The 20,031-nt window shown below is 38.3% G+C and overlaps 1 protein-coding gene across 1 annotated transcript in view; it reads left to right on the forward strand.

Moving 5' to 3' along the window:
* Nucleotides 1–1,890: 1,890 nt before the first annotated feature.
* Nucleotides 1,891–20,031, forward strand: part of LOC132329789 (rap1 GTPase-GDP dissociation stimulator 1-like) — a 29,474-nt gene continuing 11,333 nt past the window's right edge. Inside the window, 9 exon segments of the mRNA XM_059851238.1 lie at nt 1,891–1,936; nt 1,939–1,970; nt 1,973–2,027; nt 13,687–13,797; nt 14,649–14,771; nt 14,904–15,029; nt 16,606–16,734; nt 17,824–17,949; nt 18,667–18,810. Of these exon segments, the coding sequence (XP_059707221.1) occupies nt 1,891–1,936; nt 1,939–1,970; nt 1,973–2,027; nt 13,687–13,797; nt 14,649–14,771; nt 14,904–15,029; nt 16,606–16,734; nt 17,824–17,949; nt 18,667–18,810 (892 nt within the window).

Here is a 20,031-nt window from a genome sequence, read left to right on the forward strand (position 1 = left end):
TTGTTTCCTTTGTTGTCTTCAGTCTTTTACCAAGGACAACTGTTAAATTTTTTTAATGATTATCATTTTCTGCATATCCGTGAGCCTGATCCAGCTTCTTTGAAAAAATTCCTATTGACTTCAAAACACACTGGAACTGGCCTCTATGGAGGATCAATGCACCTGGCATGCCTAATGCTGCAGTACTACCACCTTCTCATCCTCTCTGGTTCTTGTCTCTTTTGGGGCTTCACATTTTATCAGCTCTGCCAACAAAATGCTAACATTTACCCCCTTGCTTGCATTTCAGAAATATCTCAAGCTCAGGCCATGCTGGCAGCATGTGGTAATCCTGCCTAAGCCTCAGCCTGCACTCTGACCTCAATAAACAGTGGTACCTTTGATACCCAAAAGCCAACAAGAACCAGCTCATCTTGTCAGTCTCTGAACCAGCAGGAGGGTCTCATCATTTTGTGACCTGCAGCTTAATCCATGACTGATCTTGGGCCCTTTTAAGCAGTGAAGGATACATGCTCTACTTCTCCATCATCTGTAAAAAACATTTTTTTCTAGATGCGACAATGCAAACATAATGCAATACACACAAGAATTTTCCCCATTACAGGATGTAAGGTAGCAATCTTTACCTTAGGACTTTTATTTTCCAATTCATATGCAACTTTGCAGGACATGTCATTTCAATTGGAAAAAACAAATTATGCCAGAAAGAATTCAGCTCATCCTCCCTCTCCATAAGCACAGCCAAAGGGACCGGCTTTTTAATTATTGAGCAAGAGCGTCTGTAAAACATCTCCACCTCCTTTACAGGATCCTCAGGCTCCAAACTCATTATCAGATTGCTTTTTAAGAGTCAGCAAATTAAACTCCCTCCAGCATTATAATCACCACAGTGATTATAACTCCATGGTGCAGTGAAGTTTTAGGATGCTACAGACTTGGAGCCAGCGTTACAACCACAGACTGCACCACACAGCCCCCACCAAGCAGCACCACCCTGGGAAGCTCAATCTGCTTACTGGAACAATCTTTAAATAGTATTAACTGGCAGACAGCATTTCCTCTAGCTCAGGCTGCAGCAACACTAGGGGGTTGTAATGCATCCCAAATAGAACACAGCACATGCTTCGTAAGCTGTCCTATAACTGGCTCTTATTTATTAGAGATTCAACTCTCCCATAAAGTGGGCTTGGAAAGGCAACAGGAAGAAAAAAAACAACTGTATTATTTTTCAAACCATTATGTTCAAACTCTTGCTTCAAAAACAGCATTTTTTTGATAACCTTTTTTTTTGAAAAGCCATGCTTTTTTTAATAACCATTACAAAATAATAATTGAGACTATTTCAAAAAGCATCCTGCTTGATCAAAACCAGTAAGCCAGAGATGGTACCATCAGATTCTAAAGATTCCTTTAGAGAAAAAAAAATTTCTTCTTTTATATTTTAGCCACAGACTTGAAAGATGAGTGTAAAGGGCTTGGACCATTTCTCAAATGCTTAGCACCTCTCAGGTATGGATTTATCCATATAAAATATCCAAATTTTATCCATACCTGGATATTTATCCAGGTATGGATAAAATTTGGCTAGAGAGAACTCTTAAATCTGGCTGTAAGTAGATTCCAATAGTAATCTAGTCTCTTTTGGAACTCTGTCCCTTATTAGATTCAATAATCACTCTTCTAAATGACAGCAGAAGGAAATTCACTAAAAACTGTTTTGGAGATGGGAAAAGATCTCTCCCAGTGTGATAATTACTATGTTTCCATTTCTGTTAATGACATCTAAGAACTGGAAACAAAAGTAGTGGTGGAGGATTAAGTAATTATGGAGTATTAGATGCATTTGAAGAGCAGGGTCACAGAAAAAGGCAGGAGGAGGAAAGAGTGAGCATGCTGTGGGCTGCTCATCAGCCTGAAAGCTATAAAATATTCCCCCTTACAGCGTGGTAGCTGTAAAGGACACAGACTCACAGTACAGATCAGCTGTTCTTTATTGTCCCCATTCTGGAGAGCTACAGCTTTTATGGGTAAGTAAAGCTCTTGTTAACTATAGATAGATACAATCTCTAGTCTGTGCTTAATTTTCTCTCATCTACAAATTACAGATGTATGTGACAGAAATAGAAAACTAATTTATGCTCATTTAAATATTCAAGTGTAGTTTTATGATAAATGCAATAGTATAGGTGACCTAAAATTCTTGTGTCTTCGATTTCAAACAATACTTAACACCTAAAGTCATATGAAAATAAAGTCTGGTTTAAATAAAACTAGTAAATTATAAGAATGACAATGAAAAGGGAACTTAAAGCTCTGGAAAATGAATTCTTATGAAATTTAAACATTTGAAAGCAAACTGAAATTCATTCCTCTCTACTGACTGCACATATCCATCAAAGCAAATATGCTCACATGTGCCTCCGCATACATGCTACACTTTGCCAAGCACTACTGGGAGGACTGAAGCTGCATTTAGGTGGTCCAGCCTTTGAATATGCTTCTTTATGACTCAACCCTCAGCACAGGGAAAGCTGGAGTACAAGCCCTTAGCTCTGACCTTTTCATGTGAAACTAATGTCTTTCATACTGGATTTTAAATATACCTTTGAGACTTTAATTTCCATTAGTCTCCAGATCATTCCAAGGTATTGCCTAACTGGATCAAAGGGCTCAGCCTTCCACCTTCATTCATGTGATGAACTCACATCACAGTTGGACCTCGTGACATCAGCAGAACTAATCTTAGTAATACTCAATATGTTTAAGGGTGAAATAATCTCTCTTAGAGCAGTGTGACAACCGAGCTGCCATTTAGAGTAATTACCTTCCTAGTCAATTAAACTATTATTCAAGTAAAGTTAAACATTTCAGTAGTTTAGGGACACTGATAAAAAAAGCAGGTCAAAATTTAACTTAAAAGCACTTTAAACAGTCAGAGAGATGGGAACAAAACATTAGTGGACTAAACTAGTATTAGACAGGGATTGCTTCTGGCTAAACTATAGTACAGGTCATTTCTATAGGACTGACTTTCTATTGCAATTCAGGTGGAGACAGCTATACTTGGTGGATTGTTTCTTCTTCTCCTACATCATTTCTGCGTACCTGCCCTACTTTCTAAATGTTCCGCTCAGAAGGCTTATCCTTTTGATGTATTTGCTGGCTGTGGCTCAAAGTTTTTATTCCCACTTTTGTTCCTGCTCTTTCCAGCCTGATTTTACTCACACAGCACTGTTTCTGCTGCCCAAGTACAAAACTCTGGGCAGGATAATAGGAAATGACAAACAGAAATCCATACACTTCTAAGTACAGGTTTGTCAAACTTATCCCAAAAAAAAAAAAAAAAAAAAACCAAAAATAAAACCTAAACCCATTAATTCCTGCAAAATCATATAAAAATTCAGGTAATTTCTAGATTAGGCTGTGTTACCTTCCTTACAACTAAAAATACTAAAGCCAGCCTGGAAAATATTACAAATTCCTTGTGTGTGCAGTTTTCAGCATTCCCCAGCACCTTGCCATTTGCTTCAACAGCATTATAAACCCATAATACATCAATACCATAGGGAAATCCCACAGCTGCTGCTTTTAATATAAGTTGCTTTTCCTTCTTGATTTTAAAGCATTGTACCAGATGCACTTAAATAAATCAGAGTCAGCAAACTTATTGCTGTCTAGAACCTAGTGAAAATCCAGCTACTCTTCTTCTTTAGAACTAGAAATAGATTGCACCAAAGGCAATAAAGCCATCCTGACTGCACAGGCTGCAGGAGGGGAGACGGGGTCCCAAAAGCAGTTTTGAACCAACTCCTCAAATGCTCTCAGCCTCATTTCTGAGGCGCTTTGTGAAGGAAAGCTCTTGCACTTGAGGAAGGATGAGATTGTGTCTGAAGGCTCATCCTGGTACGTGTCCATCTTTTCTGTTTCTAAGGACTGGTTTGTATCACAGTCTCCAACAATTTGGAGGAAAACAAAAAGAAAAAACAATCCCCATCTTCTTGCTCTGTTACAATCCAAGTAGCTTAATATTCATTTGCCTAAACTTATTCTTGTGCTTTGGGATCTCTCCACATGCATTAAAAAACCTAACTTAAGTAAATAAAATACAGTGCTGCTTGGAAAGAGCTAAATTATATTTTCACTGTTCTAATATCAAATTTTCAGGGGGAGCTGTTCTCTAATGGAGAGAAAATTTAAATTAAATCTCTACAGAAAAAGTACTTCATTCAGGGCCCAGTCCAGGAAAGGACAGTGACAGTATATTGCTGTTTATAAACTGGAATGGGGACTTTGGTATGGTCCTTTGTAGTTAAGAGTACAAAACTATATCCTGTCAAGTCTAAAAACGTTTGGGAATAAAAGCAACTCAGGTTTACTGAAAGATCTGTAGAAACTCCTTCAAAAACACCAATTCCAGACAAGAAAAACAAATATCCATTTAAAAGAAATTACTCCGTGTTATAAATTAGAGGCTATTTTAAGCCTATTAGAAATATCAGAAGTATTTGGAATCAGTGCTGTTCAATGCAGATGTTGAATCTAGAATCCCAAAACTATTTTATCCAAATAATTTTATCATTCTTAACTTATTTGTGGGGAAAAAAAAAAAAAAAAAAAAGAAACAATTGGAAGAAATCTAGCCACAAAGAAATTTAGCCAAGACAAGTTCACACAGCAAAAGAATCTTAGGACTTGCTCAGAGACAGTCCCTCCCTCCCTTTATTAAATGTTTCTTTTTCTCAAAAGCCCCTCCCAACCCCTTCAATAATTTTGATATTAATAAAATTATTTAGATAATTTTTAATGATTGCAAGTGTTTCTTCCAGACAAAAAATTGAGAGAAACATGCCAAGAATTTTGAAACAGATAGTTCTAGGTAACATCAAAAAAGCTTGCACAGCATTATGTAAACATGAATTTGTCCAGGAAAATCTTATTTCAACCTTCAATGCCCAGGCAACACCAACCCACTCCTGCAGCAGAGCTCAAACCTTCTCACACAGCACAGGTAACCAGGTCAACATCATTAAGTTAAAATAAATAAGAAATTAGCCAGCAAAAAAATTTTAAAAATCTAATTTTCAAAATTGCTAAGACACCTGTGTCCACCTGCATACATTTAAAATCTGATCCTTCTTGCTCTGCTGAGAACAAGTATAAAAGTAACACTTTATAGATATTGAAGAAGTGATGCACAACTAAGCAGATTCTGCTGAGCAACTTGGGTTTGGAGCAGAGCTCTAAATTGTAGGTTACATCTTACAGCAGTGTGTTACTTGCATTAAGAACCAACAGAGCTTATAAGGCCATAGCTTTTAAAATGTGTGTCAGAACTGAGAATGATCTTTTTTTTACGGTACAAAGTCTCTTATACTGCATAAAAGTATCCAAAAACACACACCCACTAAGCAAGAAAAAAATATTCCTGACACGTCCATTATGCAACCAACTTCAATCCTGTCTTCCAAGGATCCTCTCTTCATCTCTCTCATTATGAAATAGGTCAAAAGCACATGTCAGGATCAAAATCATAATACTCCGCACTATAAAATTTCAGACAGTGCCACAAAATAATTCTACATCTGACAGAATTTAGGCACATTCCCACTGCTGCCCACTTTATTCTGGAGACCTCTGAGATTAATAAGGTACCTCACTCCATAGGTCATGCAATACCCTTATCTTCGACAGTGCAGGAACAAAATCCTCTCTCAATGGCTTTTTCCACATTGTGAGTGGAGTCATACAAGCAATTAGCAAGAACAAGACAGGTGCATGTAGAAGACCAGTTGCAGACAAAATACATTTTTTTGGCTTTGTACCGATGAGAAGAAGCAAAAGAGAAATGAATGCCCTTTCCAGGCCTACAATACATCTTTGTGCTATAGCTCTTCAAACAACATTTGTCACACACAGGCAGAACAGATAAATGCTCAGGCCTATGAGTTTACTTGCATAGAAGCCATCATTAATTAAACCCTAGAACTTCAGGAATTTTAATCTGGACAGTGGAACCTTTGTGCTGTGCCTGTTTAAGTGGAGTCAAGACACAAAAGGCCAATAATTGCATTTGCTTTGTTATTTGCCATCTCTCCACACAGGTCTCCTGCCACTGGGCTCCCTGGTAGGTCCTCCTTGCTCTGCCAGCTGTGTCCAGCAGCCACCTACACTCCCAGCAGACTGTTTAGCAGAGAGAACTGAGGGCTGGGCTGAAGCTTTCATATCAGCAGAAAGGCTTCTGCTTTTTCACAGCTGTTCTTTTGCTTGGCCAAAAAGCCCCTTGTAGGAGTTGTCAGCCAAAGGAAATTAGTGTTTTCTCTGCCATGGAGTCTAATTGGTTTTTTCTCCACTGACAGCTCTTCAAGCTAAATCTAGGGAACCAGGAAAATTAGGCTGAATGTTATTTGGCTGAGACTATGGCCCATTTCCCATACACACATGGTAACCATAGGGAAGGGGTCCTTTAATTCACTGCATGCTGAAAAACTTAAGATGTATATTAACTCCATGATCAAAGGTATCTTTAGAGACCAACATCACTCAACAAATGCAGAAAACTAGATCTCCAGTGAGCAAGACAGAAATTTCATTCATTTCCATAAATGAAGCCAATTTATCCCCAGCTGTCACAATTTGTCTGATTGCTTATCTGCTCAAATGTAATTTTGCTGCACTGACAATTTACTCCTCTTTCACAATACATGATGAAATCAATACCTCCTGGGATCAAACAACTGTGAAAGAAGCTGAACTTTGATTTAAACCAAGTCTCCTGACGTCTGGTTTATAAAAAAAAAAAAAAAAACCTACCTGAAAATATTACCCAGACACACATTGTGCTGATGGTGCTTTACTCATTGCTTTTGAGCACAGCACATTTGTAGCTATTCCTGCAAGCATGACTCCCAGCCTTTGGATCTAGACAATAAATTGGAGTATCTGGAAGCTCAGGCTCAGCATTAGCCTATGAAGCTGGAGTATGTCCAACAGACCTATTCCCTAAGCACTAAGTCAGTTAAATTATCAGACATGTACACACACTGGTACACAAGTTAACAACATTGTGATACCTTTACACTAAAGTGAATTTTACCCCTATTCTCCATCCCTCAAAAAAAGGAGCAAGTTTAATAGAATACAATTAAGCAGCTTTTCATGCTCTTTGGCATATATGTTCTCCCCGGCACTTGGCTGGCTTCATTTTGACTTATCTCACCGACCTGTTTTAGGTTATCATATTTTTCCTCTTATCTGTTTTAAGTCAGGGTTCTGCAGCCATTTTTCTTGTTGACTCCACAGGGTGTAACATCAGCCACAAGCCAAGATGATCTGCTTTCTACCCACAGCTTTCCCCAAACACACTTTTTCCTGTACTACCTCCTTGTTGGAATTCAACTTCCCAAGAATAAAGCCAAAAATTATAAAAATATAGAGTTGCTTCCCCCCTCCCAAACAATCTCCATTTCACAATCAATTACCATTTTTTCTCACCATAACAAACTATCAGTTTGGGTTACCACCAGAATATCACAATCTCCTTTTACCAGGGCCTCTTCAGAGCCTGCATTTCTCTACTAGTTTGCTGAAAACTTCTTCTATCCATCTCAATTTCTTTTTCTACTTTACTGCTAAGTGATTTCTTTACCGTATTTTCAAAGAAAGGAAAAAAAAAATCCATGCATGACACCACATCAAAGAGAGCATTTGTGGCTGTCTTACCTCATTTGTGACAATTAAGAGAATTTTAGACATGGATTATGGAAAGTTCTTTAAATCCTTGTGATTAATAGAGAAAATTACTGTAAGTACTAGACAGTCAGGCCTAAATTCCTGTTTTCATCAGCCCTTTTACAATTCAAAAAACATGCTTTCTCATGTTTTTTGAATTGTAAAACATTCAAAGGCCCAGCCCACAGGATCATAGGTATTGAATACTTTAAAGAGCTTAGAATGGGCCAATGCAGTCCAGAAAGGCTGCAAAAGCAATGAGCAAAGGTTAGATTTTGGAGACTACACAGTGGGCTTTCCTCTGTTTTCCAGTTCTATGCCAGAGGTATTTTTAGTGCACACTTACGTATTTCTCCATTAACATTGAGAATAATTACCCACAGTCTAGACCAGGAGAAAAGAATATTGGGGAATTATGGGCCTTCTCAGATTCTGAAAGTGGGTGGAAGGAGATATTTCAATTCCTAGGTAATGACAGGGCTCCAGCCTTCAAGGAAAAACTATACTCACACATTCCTACTCCTCTCCTCCTTGAAGAGAGTTCCTGAAGAATGCAGAGGAACAAGAGTTAAAAACCAGCCAGGTCAGGAGTTGTTCATAATTATATCCCTTTCATCCTCAGGATATTAGTTTTAAATTCTCTCCCCAGGTCCTTTTTAATCTCATGATTTTTCTCCTACATCTCATCACCCCTGAGTGCAGTGACAAAGACACAAATTGTATCTTTTAACATGGCCAGAAGTGGCTTTCCATGGAGACATAGATAATAGCTTATCTGATTTATAGTACAATTTCCTTGCCATGGGTTTGAAAGTCTGAAGAGATGGAGGATCTGTTCCTCCAATACTCTACTTCATGTACCAAGATAAGATAGCTCTATTGGAAAGAATATAAGTCAGCCCATTCCCAAAACAGTTGCATGACTTTCTAGAGATGAAATACAATAATCCACCACTGGAGAAATTAAAAAAAAAAATCTTGCCTTGGATTGAATTGTACCTTTCTCCTCCCTTCCCTGGTAACAAAATCAAAATCAGCATCTTTTGCTACCCTTGGTTACAGCAAAATGCTATAATCATGGAGCTGCAGCACTCACAGCCAGCAGGAATGTGTTTGACCTTACAGGCTTTATTTGCTCTTAATATACATACACTCACCGGCCCTCCTGGACTCCTCCATCCCCAGTTTTCACCTTTATGCTTCATATGAAATAAATTTAATATCACATTCCCAGGCAAGGAGACCTGGAGCTTAATTTCGACTACTATACAGTAGTACTTCTACTCAGCATACTGGTACATTTATTATCATAGGTTCATTTAGGACATGCCACAACAAACCAGGAATTATTTTATCTATTTCAGAGAAGAGCATTAAAAAAATACTGTGAGAAAATGGAAACCTACAGCTACATGATTTTGCAGGCTGCCATACTAACATGAATGCAGGTCAACTTCTCTTTTTGCTTTGCTTTAAATTACATTCCTAGACAGACCCATCAGCTATTTCACAGTATTATGAGTTGAAATTTTAGTTTCATCAGGCTACATCTTATGCTCTTCAGCTACTCTTAACCTGCAGAATTCTAGGAGTTTCTCAACCCTAACCCTCAGCACTCAGCTTTACACAGGATACATCAAAATAGAGACTTATGTTTCCTGCTCTGGTGATACAATACATTTACCAAAAACTACAGTCAAGAGAAGGACAGATGGCAATTTCAACAAGAAAAAAAAAGAATGAGTTATTTTCTCTCTCAGTCCAAATTTACTTTGTGGCACTTATCTCTAGTCCATGTTCTGCAAGTTAAATTACAAACAAACAACATAAGTACATTAATGAATTTAAGTGCAATTAAACAACATGAAATTTCCACCAAAGAAGATCCCTGTGGAGTTGATTACTAGAAGTTAAGAAAACATACCTGGGAAAGGATATATAGTGCCTGCTTTTACTGGTCTTTAATCATCTATTACCAGACACATTAGACAAAGCTAAATAGACCTCTATTGTGAGTAACTACCTCATCTTTATACTCTGTAAAAACACATCATCTTGTTTTTCTGCTTTGAATAATGCTGATGATAATAATCTATGGAAGAAACTTCTAAAGTATATTAAAGGTAAGTGACAGAAGAATAAGTTCAGTATGTGAAATTACTGAAGGACAGGGCAGCAAAACACAAAGCATTTGACTGGATTAAGTTGTTTCAAGCCCTCAAATTGGCTCACACTGCTCAGGACCCAAATAACAAGAGTAATAAGTAAAAATAAAAGTAATACCATGAGTAGTATTTATATTGAAATATAGAATCTATACTTCCTCTAGAAACAAAGGGAAAATCATTCTACACATGTGAGCAGCTATAAAAAGGAAAAACACAGAAGCCATTGCTGTTTTAGAAGGGGCAAAATCAGATGCTGAAAGAGAGAGATGTATGGAATCCTCTTACTCTCTGAGGACTTTATAGGTCAAAAAGTAGCACTGAGAATTGACACAGCAGTAGTTCAAGGAATCCAAAGAGCTCACTCCTCATGGCTCTTTCCCCACTGCAGAAGCCTCATGAAGTTGCTGTGCTACAGCACGTTTTCTGCACTATTGTCTCTGCTCTCATTAGGATGATCAAAAACCAACTCCCACAGAAAAAGCCTGGTTCTTATGTCTCTTACTCAGTATCTTATGTAGAGATTTCTGTGTGAATTAATAACCTATGCCTTCAGCTCAGGAAAAAGGTATTTTGTACCTCAGTCTCAAGAGATTTCTAAACTCAGGCCCTGCAGGCAATTAGTGCTCATTTCCCTGTCTTCTACGATGAATTACTAAAGCTGATGAGTGATATTCTAGCAAAAATGCTGATTCAAGACAATGAATAGTATTCCTTCAGAACATGTTTATTCTGCTAAAAGCCTCCTCAGAGGCCAGGGGGGCAGGCAGTCCCTGCTGTCTGACCAGCTGGCTGGCCTGGCTGGCACCCTTCCAGCCTGGCTCCCTGCTGGCCGGGCAGCACGCCATGCAGCCCCTGGCTGGCCAAGAACCACTTCTGCAAAAAGCCTGAAACAAATCCTTCTCCTTTGCCTCTTGCTCCACTGAGCCAACAATCTATTCCAGCACGGGATGAAACAAAATGTCAGCACCCCATAATTTTTCACAAAGGAGAAATAAATACCCTATTCTGATCAGTTTTAGTCACAATCTGTATATGTTGTACTGCTTTTTCACATAAATAACTGTCTTAAGTGTCTGCTTCACTGCCCCTGCAGAAGCATGGATTAAACACAAGGAGTATTGAGGAATCAGTCCCAAGCTGGTTATGTTAATCAAGTTTTTATGAATAATAAGCATGATAAAATTCTGAGTCCCTGAGAAAAGGGTTCAGGTATTTTAACACTGTTGTAGTTAAATGCTGCTTTCTGTGAGGCTTTTAAAAGTAACTCTTCAGTCAGCTACCACTCATTTCAAAATACTACAGACCAAAACCAGAGGGGTGTTGCACAAGGACTTTGTCTGTCCTCATGCATATGGTGTTATTCTACTATCTATTCCCTGGAGAAATGACAAAGCATTTGGATTTCTAGTTACCACTGTACTGATCCAATGAGACACCAGTATGCACTGTCTCCTGTTATTTGTAAAACAACCTCCTCCATCTTAAGAAATCCTTCCTTTATAGATCCTAATTAAAAATATTTCAGAAATGTATTTGCAAACATCACTATTGCTCTAATTAGAGAACACGGTACTAGAGGTCAAATGCCAACACACTTTGGGTCTTGATAAGATGAAAGCAAAATTTGGTAGATAATTCAGTCTCATGGGCTTCTAATTTATTTCATGTTGCTCAATCAGCAGCTGTAGCCTTCTGCCCACTCCCACTAGATCCTCATTTAAGATCAAACCTGATCCAACTGTCAGGTTGCTCTGGTGGTTTGGGTTTTTTTTCTGGTTTTTGTGTAAAAAACCTGCATTCTACTGTACTTTATTTACACAAAATTATTAATTCACCAGATTTTGGCAGGAGAACTTGACCTGATGAATTCAGCCATTTTTCTGGAGATGGCAGCTTCTTTAAAGCACAAAAGCAAAACTGTTCTTAAAGAACTGTTTTAACTTTTTAAGCCAAATAATTTTTCTTCTCAATAGGCAGTAACAGCTTTTAATTATGTTCTACTTCATTTCCCTTTACTTCAATCCTCTTTTCAAAACAGCTCAGAACACTTCTGTTCCTCAGAGGTAAATTCCTGTATGCACTGAATTCATGTGTTTTCATTTAAAAAAATCTCACATTAATTAATGGATACATTAGGGACAGAGAATACAGTGAGTTCACCAAACAAAAATAAGTGATCAATTATTAATCCTCATAAAATTTCTGAGGCATGATTCATGAGTCAGCATTTTCAATGAAACAGTTTGTAAAGCAGAAATGCTATTTTACTACAGTTTTGGTAGCATTCTACATTATACCCTAAACATTAACTGCTTCAGAGATCAGATTTCCAGCAACATTTCTTACATTATTTGCAGCCACTTTAGGTCTTTTTCTTTTAGACAGCAGATGGAGGAATCTTCATATTAAAAGGACAGAAAATTTCTAACAAAACAATAAAATAAATGGTAACCAACCATCAGAATTGGATGCTATACTACAGAGTTTATAAGAGATTAAAAGATGATTCATTACATCATTAACTGAGACATGCAGAATAGCAGTGAGAGCAACAACAGCATTAATAAAGTTGGAAGCAATAAGAGTGAGATGAGTTTACAAAAACAGATGCAAGGAATGTGGGAAATTAAAATGCAGAAGTCTGATCTCTGCACAGGTAAATTGTAGGATTATAGTAAAGCACAGAGATACTAAACACAGATATAATAAAAAAGGATAGTTTCTCTGACTTTCATGGAGGTGAACATCCACAATCTGTCTCAACCTGTCTCTAAACATATTTTTAAGGAGCTGGTAAGAAGGTCAGTAAAGGAGATACTGTTAATACATTTCAATTCCTACAAACCTTTCAATAACCTTTAAGTTATCTTGGGATATGGGATATGAGAGATGATTATCTGATGAAGTCTGAAGAGCTGAATAAAGGCTGCTTTTACAAGAGAAAGCCAAAATTATTAGAGGTTACCTCTGCTGGAACCTGCGTAATTCAATATATTCATAAATGACCTAGAAATAGCAGATTTTCTGTAAATACTAAGCATATTGGCAGAGGAATTACAAAGGAGGACTACAAAAAAATCCATCTGATTATCACAGACATGGAAGGATAATTCCTTTCTCTTATGATAGCAACTCAAAGGCCATCAACTTTCATCTTTTTGGTAAATATTGTAAAACAAATGGAAATATCTTCCTCTTACAACAGTGAAACTGTAGAACTGTGTGATGTGGAGAAAAAAATTATTAACTAATTTATACAGGTAAAAAAAATCCAAATAAAAGTTGATCAACATGTATTAGATATATATTAATGTAAATACTGGTTATGTTTCTAAAGGCCAAAGTTGCCAGAAACAAAGGGAGAAATATTTTACCCCATCTGTTTCTTGCATCCTTTCAGGGCCTGCTACTGGCCACTGCCACAGTAGATAGCTGAGCTGCAAGTACTGTCTTTATGATAAACAGGTATTTAGAAATTACAGGCTTGATTTGGGTCCCGTAATTTTTCCTCTCTTCTCCCCACCTCAAACTCTGCCACAGGTATTATATGTTAATTTCTGTTTCCAGACAGAATTTATCCCTGCATGTTTATGCCTGCACAAGAGCTGTGTGCTGTCTGAGAAATAACCATACCTTTGACCTCATGCTCTTGGAATAAATGACCATATTCAGATCTTGACCCCTCAGGAAATTATTTTATATTAAGACATTAGCACTGAAAAGAACTACCACAAGGAACTCAATATTTTCCATGCTGGCTCACCAAAGTTTTCTATCCAATTCTGCTTAGAAACCCTGAATAAGCATCTGGAATACCTTGGGCTTTGTGGAGATGACACAGAAGCTGAAGATCAGATCCTTGAAAGTTTGAATGGGATTCTCCTGGCTATTACTGAAGATAGTTAAGTATCACTCTGGATCACCAAATAACCATTTGCACAATTCAAAAGAATCCATGGCAGGTTTTGTTTATTATGATAATCTCTATTTCAAGAAGTTATTGCTGCTGGAACTATAGCTGTCCTCGGGCTGTGTTGCTTTCTTTCCTCTCTGTACAAAACTCACAATTACCTGTGACCAGATAAAGTTTATGGTCACTAAAATACCAAAAGCTCCAGAGAAATTCCAGGTTTAATATTCTATTTATTACAAACTCCTAGGATTAATTTAGTGTGATCCTATCAGGTCAGGCATTTTAAAAGTAGTTTCTAGTCTACTTATACAAGAGTCCCTAAAGCCTTTGCACATTCTCTAAAATGACATAAACCTGCATTTATTTGAGTCTCCTGGCAGATGGTGATTTACTGTCTTCAGGCCAGCTGGCCATATTTTTGATGAAAAAAGGCTAAGGGAATTGTCTGTTCTAATTTCTAGTCTAATAAAAGATATTGTGCCTACCTACAGAATTAATTGCTAGGCCATGCCTCAAAAATAGCATCTTAATCCCTGACTTCCCATGCCTTATGCAGGCATCCTTTTATAGTCAGAGAAGATGAAACTGTTTTCCTCTTTGCCTTGCCACCCCTGCTTCAATTCAGCATAAAGCAGAGTAATCAGCTGGAACCACACTTGCTGCAATTCAAACAGATGACTGTGCCCATACATTCAGACTCAGACAGCCCTTAAGAACCTTGTTAAATTGGAAGATTGGATCCCCCAGATTCCCTCTCAGAACTCTAGGAAACAAAGAAACATGTGAATAAAACAGCTGCAAACCGACTGCAGGTATCGCTAACACTCTTATCACTGCAGAGCAGAGATCCTTCCACCTACTCAGAGGGAGTGGGATCTTCCCAACTTTGGCAAAAATCCTGAAGGGCAATCCACGATGTGCAGTGAAAGCAGCCCACGTGCTCTCAGAGATAGCCAAAAATGGTAAGTCATGCTCAAATATTACTACAAGGCATCTTACAGCACATTAGCTTCATCTTTTCACTCCTGAATTTTGTTTCACGGTTACAAGCTATTGCTATTGCAATTGTTTTATTTCCTCTCTTATCTACACAGAGGAAATGAAGAAACCCTGTATTGAAGCAGATTTGGTTCTAACACTGATACCTTTGCTGGAGAGCACAGACCAAGAAATGCTGCTGCACGCTGGGAGGGCCATTGGCCGTATCTGTTACGATAACCGTAAGCATCCTCTGAAGAGAATCTGCTTTTCCCTGGCTCTAAGGCATTATTTTAAAAGGCATTGCAACCTGTAACTCATAATAACTTTATGAGACCTGAGCACATCATGCACCTCAGCCTCCAGTTAGGTATGCAATTCACAGAGCTCACAGACACCTGGCTGAATGCACCCCAAGCACTGCCTGAACTCCGGGATTCCCCCCTACATTTTTGATTTCAAGTAGCGCATCTCTGTCAGAACTGCTTTGAAATCACAAGAAGAGCAGAGCCTCACACGTATCTTAACCAATTTTGCAGAGTTGCCTTGGGTCCAAATCCTGAATGGCTTGGACTTCTTCCAAAGTAATAAGAAAATCTATAAAGCAAAGCACTTGTTAGAAGGTGTGTTAGGAAAAAAAGAGATAAAAAAAAAATCTGAGATATTTATCTATGCAAAGAGTTTTCTCTGAGAACCACTGCTTGCATGCAGGAGATCTTTGTGCTCCAAATTCACTGGATACCTACCAGCTTGCTAGCTGGGCTCAAAAGTTAAACAATTTTCATTTACTTGCCCAAAACAAATTAAGTTTTTTTTTCACCTTTAACTCCCAGACTGCCCAAAATATTTACCGTATACTCAAAGTAATATGGAAAATTTTACCCAGTATCTCAAACCTCTGCCATCAGCCATCTTCTCTAATCCTTCTAATGTGGATGTGCACAACCTTTCTTAGAAATTTGTGGGTTTGCCTCCTTCACTGTTCTTATGAAATCCAGGCATGACAGGTACCTGGTATAAATTCCACTAAGCTCCCTGTGAGTTACATGTATTCATCAGGGAATGACACATTAGTTTTTAAAAAAGCTGTTCCCTAAAATTACATTCCCAGCTCATGTAACTCCTGTACACAGCACTGCTGAGCATATGGCCATCCTGCACATCTGCTTCCCTTCTGGCAGAGCACAGGCCCAGTGCACATTTGCCAATACGACTGTGACATGCTTTAAGAAATCCTACTACTAATACAGCAATAAATGCATCAAAGAGAAGAAAAATTAACTTCACCAATTCCCTGTCTGAATTCCAATTGCCTGTGCTACAATAGCACCAGAGCCTTTCTGGTGTCTGCCATGCACTCTGTCACCCAAGCAGCAGCCCAGCTCTCAGGAAGACAGTGCTGCAAAAGCAGTGCCATTGTGCTGTTAAGCAACCATCACTGTCCAACTTTGCATCTTACAGCTCTTGGCACCCTCAAAATCATTTCAAATATTAAGATTTCATTCATTACAAAACAAACTACAAACAGAAAGAAAACAGTTATGAGGGTTTTCCTTAGCAAGCACATGTGGATGGAGATGTGGCTTAATACCTAAAGTTAAAGTCAAACCAGGAGGTTTAGCAAAAATCTGTCCCAAACTTGCATTTCCTCCACGTTCATATTAGCCTGGAGCCACCACCAAAAGCTTTACAAATTCTAACTAACAGTGTGAGAAAGAACCAGACTGCCTCACTGCTAAGCATCTCAGTTGGACCCTTTCCTTTGATTTAATCAGTTCCTGATTTAATCACCTTTAACACCTCTGCTTCACTGACCAGGCAGCCTTCAGGAAGAGCTGGTGAAGGTTGGAGTGATTCCATCCCTGGTCCGAATATTGACTGACTATGCAGAGAGTGAACCACTTGTCCACGTTGCTCTATTGGCCTTGTATAATCTGGCAGACCTTGGTAAGTAAGGTCTTTTTTAAAGTTTTTTAAAGTTTCTGCATCTTAGAGCAAAATATCATCTCCACACTGGCACTGCCTTTCCATGCCCACAGCTTTGTAGGCTTTATTTGTTTTCTCCTTTGTTTTTGGGGTGGGGTGTTTGGGCTTTGTTTTTAAAACACTACTGATATCTAATCAGAAACTGGCCATAGTATCTGGATTGGAGAATTAACTACTCTTTTATGTAGTACCAGCAATTACTTATACTACATTAAAACAAAGTGTGACAGGAAGCTTTTGACCCCAAATTAAGAGATGGCATAATTTCACATGATAAATTGACAGTTTGACTACTTCAGATTTGGTGCATTAAAAGCTCGTTTATTAAAATTTAATTCCTATTTAATAATTAAGTTTCTATACTTTACTAAAACAGCTTCCATTTTCATTTACACAATTTTCAAAGCAAGAGCATCTCCACTCATTTAAAAATATTCTTGCCCTACTTTACACAAGTTGTGAGTAGTAATGGTAGAAAAAGACAAGTACAAAGTTATTATCACTCTCTATATATGGTCTGGCTAAAATTTATCTACTGCTTACTGCATTTAGGGGGATATGCAGGGAAGGGGACAGGATATCACACTGTCACATTCTCTGAGGAGGTCTGTCCTTGTTATATCTGTTATATTATTTAATACCATATTCAGCTGAAATGTATTCTATGTCAAATAGTGGCAAGCTTGGCTAACATACATCTTGCAGATGTTTAGGATGCCAGCAAGACTAGAAGCACCTAATCAAGGCAAAAAATATACTGCTACAGCAAACTGACATGTGCCAATTGTCATATTAAATAATCATACCACAGATGGACTTGTACAAGTCAGTGAAATTATGCCAGGATTAATTTAACACCTAAAGTTACAGAAACAGTTAAAGAACCTGGGGGGAGAAGGGATATAGTTCTGCCTCAGTGCTGTCCAAAGAAACAGGAGTCTACAAGAACAGAAAAAGCCTTCAAAGACAGTGTCTAATCACTTCAGATCACAGATCTTTAAACATTTAATCAAATAAAAATTCAAAATCCTGACTTTATCACATACACAGATTCAGCCAAGGAAGCTCTAAGCATGACAAAAGTTGCTGAACAACTGGTGAAACAACTGAGGAGAGCAGAGAGCCACGAGAGGTTAGAAATTGTCTTTGAGGTCCTTCAAGCACTTGCAGAAAATGGTAAGGCTCCTTTTGGTCTGGGTGGAACAAGGGGAGACTGGGTATTGTACTGGTTTAAGCTCTGGGTTCCAAGTTTGCCATGGGATCCTGCTAACAGAACCAGCAAGCCTTTCAGGAGAAATAAGCCCCAAGAACATGAGAGATCCTGGCCCATACAAAACATGAACAGGTGAGAAAAACAAAGGAAGGGGAGACTACCATTCCACTGCATTTCAATAGATCCAAATGACAGCAGATTCACACTTACTCTCCATGGTGGGTAAGAGGAAAGCAGCAACACAGATGATTTTTTTCATTTTAAAAATCAGAACAACCAGGTACCAGTTCAATCCTTGTTTGGGCCATTTACTGAAGAGTTGGACTGGCTGCTCCTTGTGGATCCCTTCCTGCTCAGAATATTCCGTGACTCTGTGAAGATGCATACTCTAAGCAGCAGTGCAACAAGCACTGACACTGCTCCACTAAAAATATCTAGGTATCTGGCACAGATTTTAAAGACATGAAAGCTCATGACTGGCAACACAAGAAATGTCAAAGACCAATGCAGGAAGCTTTGCTCATTCTGCTTAGCTCCAGAAAGCTGTTACAAACAAAACCAAAACAGTGACTGCACCTGAAAAACAACTGGCTACAGTTCAAGGTTTCAACTTTCCAGTTTGAAATGCCTCCACAAAGAGCCAACAAGCTTTTAATGTGCTTTTACTGTGATCTCTACAGATACTCTGAAAGTGCAGTTGGTGGATGCAGGTGTGCCAGAGGTGCTGTCCGAGATCCTGCTGAGGCTCCAAGGCAGTTCCCAGGCTGAAGATACATGCATTGTGAAGGCTGCATCAGATCTCATTGTCTCTCTGCTCCTTGGAGGTAAAAAGGGGACTGTTACAGGCCAGGTACATAAAGAATCAACATCCAAAAGTCTCTTTAGCAGAAGAGTTTCTATTTCTGTTGGTTTCTTTTACTTAAACAGAGACCTATTCACAATCTCTTTTATCATCCTTGCAGGAATTCTTCTCAGGCATGACACTTTTCATTTCTATAGCCTATAGCCCAGTGCTTGTGCCTAACAGCAACTTAGTTTATATTACTGCATGCTGTATTTTGGGCAATATAAAAAAATAAAATATCAAGAACTGGCCACTGCATGCCACCACTCTCAACCCCAAAGCAAACAACAACATAAAGGTCTTCTATTATTTACCTTAACAACAAAGTCATCACTGACTGACAGAACAGTTCAGTTTGGGGCTAATTATAATCAGATATGAGATATTCTCCATCTCTCATGACACAAGTACATACAGCAGGTTTTTGCTAAAGGCTGTGGCATCATCTCTTAGAACACAGATACTTGCACCACATCTAGACACTTGCAGATACCAAGACAGGGGCAAGGCTTATTGCTAATTTTACAAAAGAAATAGTAAGGTTGTTTATTCTTTACCCTTTAAAGATGGAAAGTCACTGTTTGTGAGTGCAGAGAAAAAAAACACTATCAGATTTCACTACTCCCTGGCTCTGAAATAGTTACTTTCTGTTCTGCAGGCTAGAGACTTGCATGCTTTTAAGTTACAGATGTTACTGATACTAAAATAATTTGGGGGGCATAATCGAAAAGAAAGGGGTGATGAAATATGCAAGCCTTTGGATTTTTTTTTGCCAAACCACACTTTATTAGAGAGGAGACTCTGGAAATACTTAATGGCAAATATATTTGTCAGAAATAAAAAAACAAACAAACAAACAAAAAAAAGCACCAAAAAAACCACCAAATCCCCATACAAGCAACAGAAAAAACCCCAAACAAAAAATCCACAGAGTTACTGCTGTTTTATGTTTTAAATCACTTTTGGGAAGGGAGGGTTACTCAGACATTGAGATGGGAAGAAATCTCAAGATAAGTCATTTTATCTTTCAATTCCTATTATAGAAAGCAATGAGCCTTTATACTCTGCAGAGAGAAAGAGATATTCTTATGAGCAGACTCCTGGAAAGCATGCTGTGCTCAATCAATCAGCAAAAGATCCCCCCCACACTTCCTGTCCTGGCTCACTGATAGCTACTGTACTGGCTTCAAACTCAATTAAC

This window comes from Haemorhous mexicanus, chromosome 7 (assembly GCF_027477595.1).
Source record: "Haemorhous mexicanus isolate bHaeMex1 chromosome 7, bHaeMex1.pri, whole genome shotgun sequence".
Classification (NCBI taxonomy): domain Eukaryota; kingdom Metazoa; phylum Chordata; class Aves; order Passeriformes; family Fringillidae; genus Haemorhous; species Haemorhous mexicanus.